Below are 6,492 nucleotides of genomic sequence, written 5' to 3' on the forward strand. Positions count from 1 at the left end.
GAAAGGTTTGAAGAAAAGATAACTAAACATGTTTTTTTTTTCTTTCTAAAATTGGGTTTGTTAGAAATTAAATATGGAGTGGTTTGTTAGAAATATTTCGAAAATTGGGTTTGATAGAAATTAAATAAATTTAATACGATATATTTCCTAGAAAATTAAGTAAGAATAATCGGTTCTATAAGAATTAGTTGAGTTATTTTAAAATTTGGGTTTTTTTTTTCTTTTTTTTGAGTCAATTTAGAAAAATAGCAATTTTAAAGTTTGGCTAAGTTGGATCTTGGGTTAAGGTTTGAAAAAATCGGTTTAACCCAACCTAACCCGAATTAATGAATTATATATATTTATATTATAGTTTATAATACGAAGCTTAGAATATTTTTTGATTTTAGAAATTTGGTTCATAATTGTCTCTCCTTAATAATACTAGACATTTTAAAACTTTTTGTTTATTTTTGTATTAATGTGATACTCTAGGCATGGTTTTTTTTTTTTCATTATAATGTTTTTGAAATTTAACAAATATTAAAAATGAGAAAAAGAAATTATACAACCCGATAATCCAACTCATATTTCTAAAATTAGGTTTAAAATACTTTTTGAACATTGGAGTTAGTCAACCTAACCAAGATCTCAAAATAGTCCGATGTGTGAAATTGAAGTCCGTGAATTAGACCATCCGAATCCAACATGTCGGCAGTGCGATTGGGCCACATTGCTTAACTTTGTTGGGCTCATCTTACTACACTTCATGGCCCATTAAACTTGTAATAGATTTCGTCAAACAAAGAAATCAATCAATTAGAAAAATATCATTATACCTTCAGAAAAAATAAATAAATAATTAGCAGCTTGTTTCGATTGTTAGATTTCTAAATTATATAAAAATAATGTATAACAATAATCTACGAAAAAAAGTTTCTTCAATAAATTAATGAATATAATATGTTTTGTCATCAACCCCCATTTAATAAAATAATGTTTAAAAAGTTACCAAAAACGAGCAGAAAGCAATTGGAAAAATAGGTTAGATTCCATCTCTTCTTGCTTCTCTTCTTTGTGTATATTATTAGTATGGATGTGAAAATGTAGAGTAAGTTGAATCGATTTAATGTATGAATTAATGCAAACACGTTTGAGAAAGATGAAATGAAGTGTCATAAATGAAACATATATGAATAATGAAAAAAGTACAAACCAAATGGCAGAAGTGAAGAGAAGAGAAAACAGACTCACTCACGAGCATCCCTCGACCCCTTTTTTTCCATTTGTTTTGTGTAACCTAATTCAATAAAAACAAACTCGGTTTGGCACTCTCTATTGATATCTATCGTAATCACTCGATTGTTATCGCTAATTGTCTATACATACTCCAATGACTTGATTGGAATTAAACCAGTTTAGACATGTATATGTTCGTCCATTATGTGCTCATATGGATGTTCTTGAAGGTGCCATTGTCTCTTTCAATCCAAAGAGTCTGTGTTAAGAAATGGAAGGTTGGCAAATCCATCAACGCAATCTGTTGTTGTTGAACTATATTTTAAAAAAAAAAAAATTAGAGTTGAAGTTAATATTTTAATTAGTTGAACTTTTGAAATACAATAAAAGGTTGAAAAGATGTCACTCAATAATAAATTAAAATACTAAACTAATAGTCAACGGTTTATACCTTATTTAAATTGAAAATGATTTCAACTCTGAAAATGAAAGTCCATAAAAGGTTGTCATATGTTTACAACTATGAACCCCTAATTAATTGAATAATTGAGAGAAAAAATGATCATAATGAAGTAGCTGTCGTTGGTTGACCTATGTTAATATGAATATTCTTTTTGCCACACTTTTACTTGAGTTTTATGTTTCTCATATTCTCCTCACTAATAAAATATCTTCTAACAAATTGCTTATAAAACTTTTTAAGTGAATTATGGACTACCATTTTCAAATATAATAAAACAAACCAAAATATTTATAAAATATACCTAAATTTAAGATTTTTGTATCATTCGGATTTTGTCATATTTTCTTAATATTTTTAATAATTTTTTCACTTACAAATATTCTAATCAAGAGATCAAATTAGAACATTAAATAATGAAACTTAAATTATAAAAACTATTGGTCTACATGAACTGATTATATATATATATATATATATATATATATATATATATTATAGATATAATTGGTGTTTTTGTGTTGATATTAATTTGGTTGTAATCTTGTATTAATTAATTATTTGTCTTTTATACTTTTATAAAATTGTTCTCTCTAACTCTTGGATATGGATTTTTCTTATTAGAACATAGAGCTAGCCTAATACACATAAACTTGCTACCTTAAACTCAAATATACTTAAAAACAATATATAGGTAATTAAGGGAAATCAATAATTTAACCAATAAGATTATATTAACCTTATATCATACTTATTGAAAAATATAAGATATATAACTATCGAGTATAATTTAACTAACATAAGACATACACTCTAAGTAACAGTTTTCAAATATTTTTTACTCCAAATTGTTAAATTTATAGTTAAAGTTAAATATAAACTCTGACATGTTAACCTCAAATTAAAGTATATATAGAAAATTAACCTAACTCATGAGGAAGGTGTATTTGAGAGATGGAGGGTTAAGATGTGACTTGTGGGAAGCATGCCATATGCCTTGATATCAGAAATTTGTTTTTGGTTTCACATTTGTATACTTTCACAAGGGAAGCATGACATCCAAATCAAACAAAGTTTTCAATTCCTCAATCCTTTGATTTCTATTTGGAAATTACACGTGTCGGTTACTGATAAATAAATATTTATAAGTTCTAAGTTTGGGTTTGTTATATTGCTTTTAAGAGAGATCCAGAGGATCGTATGATGGATGAAGATTACATAGAGAGCAGCGATTCGTCGTCAAACACTTCGGCTCATCTCCAGCTACCCCCCGGATTCCGATTTCACCCCACCGACGAGGAATTAGTGGTTCATTATCTCACAAGAAAGCTTTCTTCTTCTCCTCTTCCGGCTCCCATCATTGCTGAACTTGATTTGTACAAGTTCGATCCATGGGACCTCCCAAGTAATCTCTCTCTTCTTCTTCTTTATTTTTTTTTTTCTTCGTCTCACACAACATAAACCTATGATAGGAACGCAGTGATCTTTTCTATCTACATACGTATGACTTTCATGACTTGGTTTTTTTTCTTTATACCATTCAAAAGGTTTCATACAACGGAGAAAATTGTTCTTGCTTGTATGTTCATAACTATTTGAAGCTTTGTTTGTATTCCTTCCTAATAAATTAAACATGGAGAAATTAAAATGGTGATATGTAATATATTAAAAAGTACTTTTTGAGTTAATAGATCATTTATCATAATTTTAATGTGTGATCTAAGTTTATCATCATTCTTTGATTAGATAATTTTAAGGCATTCATGACCTACCTGGAAACTAATTAATTAATATTATATTAAACCTACTTTAGTTTAGTTTAATCAAGATTTTAAGTCGATAGATGATTTAATAGTGGTATCAAAAAGTAGGAAATTTAATATATATTGTGTTTTTGTGGGGTTGTAGGTAAAGCAGTATTTGGGAAGAATGAATGGTATTTTTTCACCCCAAGAGAGAGGAAATACCCAAATGGAGCAAGACCAAATAGAGCAGCAATTTCAGGGTATTGGAAAGCAACAGGAACTGATAAGCCAATAATGAGTTGTAATTATAATATTAACAATAATGGATCAAATAATAATAATAATAATAATAATAATAATAATAATGGAATTCAAAAGGTTGGAGTTAAGAAAGCTTTGGTGTTTTATGGTGGAAGGCCTCCCAAAGGTGTCAAAACAAATTGGATTATGCATGAGTATAGGCTCCTCCATCTTCCTAATAATAATCCCAACCCCCTTCATCCTCACCTCACCAATCCAACAAAACCTTCTCTCAAGGTAAAATTCACTTCAACCCTACCTCAAATCTTTTCCATATATTCATTCTTTAAAATGTTTTTTGTGTTGTACAACATAGCACTTTTTTTAGACAAAGTATTTTTTATCTCTAAGTTTTCAAAATGGTTTAAGATAAGTGAATTTAGATACTAAAATTTTAAAATGTATCTTTCTAATTCTCAATTTTTTTAAAATAAACGCAAAAGGTTCCTACATTAGGTTCCTACATTGTTTCTTTTATCATCTTGAAAACTTATATGACATTTTGAATTCATGAAATGATTTGAGAGAGAAAGAATAAATTTTTTAAATTTAAAATTAACAAAGGGAATTAGACTGTAATTACTTTTTAAACTTATTTTAAAAGATCCATTAATCGAAAAGGTACATCTTGAAAATTCAAGGATTAAAAGGTTTTATTCTAAAAAAGTCCAAGATTAAAAGGATGTTTTTTCTTTTAAATAAAAAATGTCTTGAAATTTCTTTCTTTGATGTAGTTTGATTATTGCTGATTTTAACCTAACATGATATTAAAGTATATAGTTTATAAAATTTAATTATTTTTTGTTCAAAGAAAATACAAATTAATAAGAAATAAATTGGGTTTTTTAGATCATGGCTTGGGTTTGTTTGTTTGATGTATATAGTTTGATGATTTGAACTAGAAATTAATCTAACATGTATCGAAGTAAAAAAGTCTCTAAATTTGAATTATGGATATATAATCTTGTAGTATATATGTGTATATATATTTGTGTTAAAAATAATACAAAAGAAGAATACATTAATTAGTTTTAAATGCTTGATTTTTGATGTAGCTTGATGATTGGGTTTTATGCCGAATTTACATGAAAAACATTGCACAAGCATCCATCATAGACCGTGAAATGGAGGAATTATCGAGAGTGGCAGCGAGGCCACCGAAGACGGTGGTCGGCGGAGGACACAAGGGCACCGGAAACTGCTACATGGACGTGGTGGCTTTATCAACCGAAGGTGATCACGACATAATTAATAATCATCAAAACAATTCAAATAATATCTCGGAATTACCATCATCCAACTGCAGCTCCAAACGCGGCCTTACATGTCAGCTTTGGAGCAGCGGCGGCGCAACCGCATCCAACGAGGGCGGAAAGCCACTCCGGCTTGATCTCATGAATAGCTACAGCGGCGGCGCAACTACGGCCGGGACTGAGGAAAATACCGTCTCGTATATGTCTCTTCTAAACCAACTGCCGGTTCAAAACGCAGCGTTTCAATCCGGTGCGCCACTCATTGGCTCACTGAACGACGGCGTTTTGAGGCAGCACTTTCAACTCCCCACCAATATTAACTGGAACTCTTAAATCAATTTAAGGTATTATTGTAAAATTTAAAAAGAAAATATATGATTATATAAATATCAAATTTAGGGGATATATCTAGAAAATTTCAAAAAGAAAAAAAAAATTATATAATGCTTCATGATCTGTGTAGAAAATATGAGTTGATGTAGGGTGGCTATATATTATATGATATATATATATATATATATATATATTAGAGATTTTGTGGGAGTATATACATACTCTTATCTTACTATTTCTTATAATTAATTACTGAAATTAAATTGATTAATGTGTAGCATTCAATTAGAGATATCTATGGTCTGTATTTTATCAGTTTAATACCACAAATTTGTTTCTAACACAACATATACTTAATGTAAATTATAAATCAAGCAAAACCAAGATGTATCATCAATTAATATCTTGTGTTTTTAGGACTTTCTCTATTCGTTACTTTGTTTAATTAAAATTTCTACTTGGGTCATTAATGTTCTTAATCTCTATAAATTTGTTTTATTGTAATCGCTATATGTTAAGATAGCTCATTGATTCAAGTCCATTTAGTATTCGTTTGTTTTATTTCATTTAGTATGAAGGCAGATGTTTGTTCTACATAAAAAATGATTTCATGTGTGTGAGTGTAAGCAAGAGTTGTTTACTTCTCTTTAATTATTTGAGATTTGTAGAATACCAAATATGAAATAGAAGCCAAAGTTTTCTTTTGTCAAAATTCATAATCTTCTATTCATATTAAGTTGAGTCGAGTCGAGTGAGGTATTGGTGTAGAGAAGTTTATATTTAAACAATAATTTGAGGATAAATTTTAGATGGGTTAATTTGTGGTTATGTTAGTGGGAGTAGTATGATTAATTAATGAGAAAAAGTGAATGGAATGATGGATATGAAAATGTGTAACCCTAAAGATAACACTCACTATCTTTGAGTAAACGAATGTGAAAAAGGAAGAGAGAGAGATGAGGGGATGTGAGATAACTCCAAAATGGCTTCCCCTTATGTATCGATTTGATATTGGCTATTTATAAAAACTACTTTAACTCTATTTGTCGTATTTATAAATCTTTAACCTCCACGTGGTCTTCCAAAACAAATCTTTTTTTCTTTTGTTTTTGTTTTCATGCTCATGGAGGACCCATTCTTCTTTACCATCTACACATAAAGGAACCAAATAATTAGTTCCCTG

At 29.0% G+C, this 6,492-nt stretch overlaps 1 protein-coding gene across 1 annotated transcript; it reads left to right on the forward strand.

Moving 5' to 3' along the window:
* The first annotated feature begins 2,774 nt into the window (after window positions 1-2,774).
* Window positions 2,775-5,381, forward strand: LOC103486161 (NAC transcription factor 25-like). The gene is made up of 3 exons (XM_008444030.3): window positions 2,775-3,083; window positions 3,587-3,960; window positions 4,779-5,381. The coding sequence occupies exons 1-3, from the start codon at window positions 2,879-2,881 to the stop codon at window positions 5,307-5,309; spliced, it is 1,110 nt and encodes a 369-aa protein (XP_008442252.2). The 5' UTR covers window positions 2,775-2,878; the 3' UTR covers window positions 5,310-5,381.
* Window positions 5,382-6,492: the final 1,111 nt, after the last annotated feature.

Source organism: Cucumis melo, chromosome 12 (genome assembly GCF_025177605.1).
Source record: "Cucumis melo cultivar AY chromosome 12, USDA_Cmelo_AY_1.0, whole genome shotgun sequence".
Lineage (NCBI taxonomy): Eukaryota > Viridiplantae > Streptophyta > Magnoliopsida > Cucurbitales > Cucurbitaceae > Cucumis > Cucumis melo.

What these genes read in the sequence shown, in the direction of transcription:
- LOC103486161 (XM_008444030.3), top strand. Translation starts at nt 2,879, where the DNA reads ATGATGGATGAAGATTACATAGAGAGCAGCGATTCGTCGTCAAACACT. An exon ending in CGATCCATGGGACCTCCCAA is followed by an intron (nt 3,084 to 3,586) that starts GTAATCTCTCTC and finishes GTGGGGTTGTAG; the next exon opens with GTAAAGCAGTATTTGGGAAG. An exon ending in CAACAAAACCTTCTCTCAAG is followed by an intron (nt 3,961 to 4,778) that starts GTAAAATTCACT and finishes TTTTTGATGTAG; the next exon opens with CTTGATGATTGGGTTTTATG.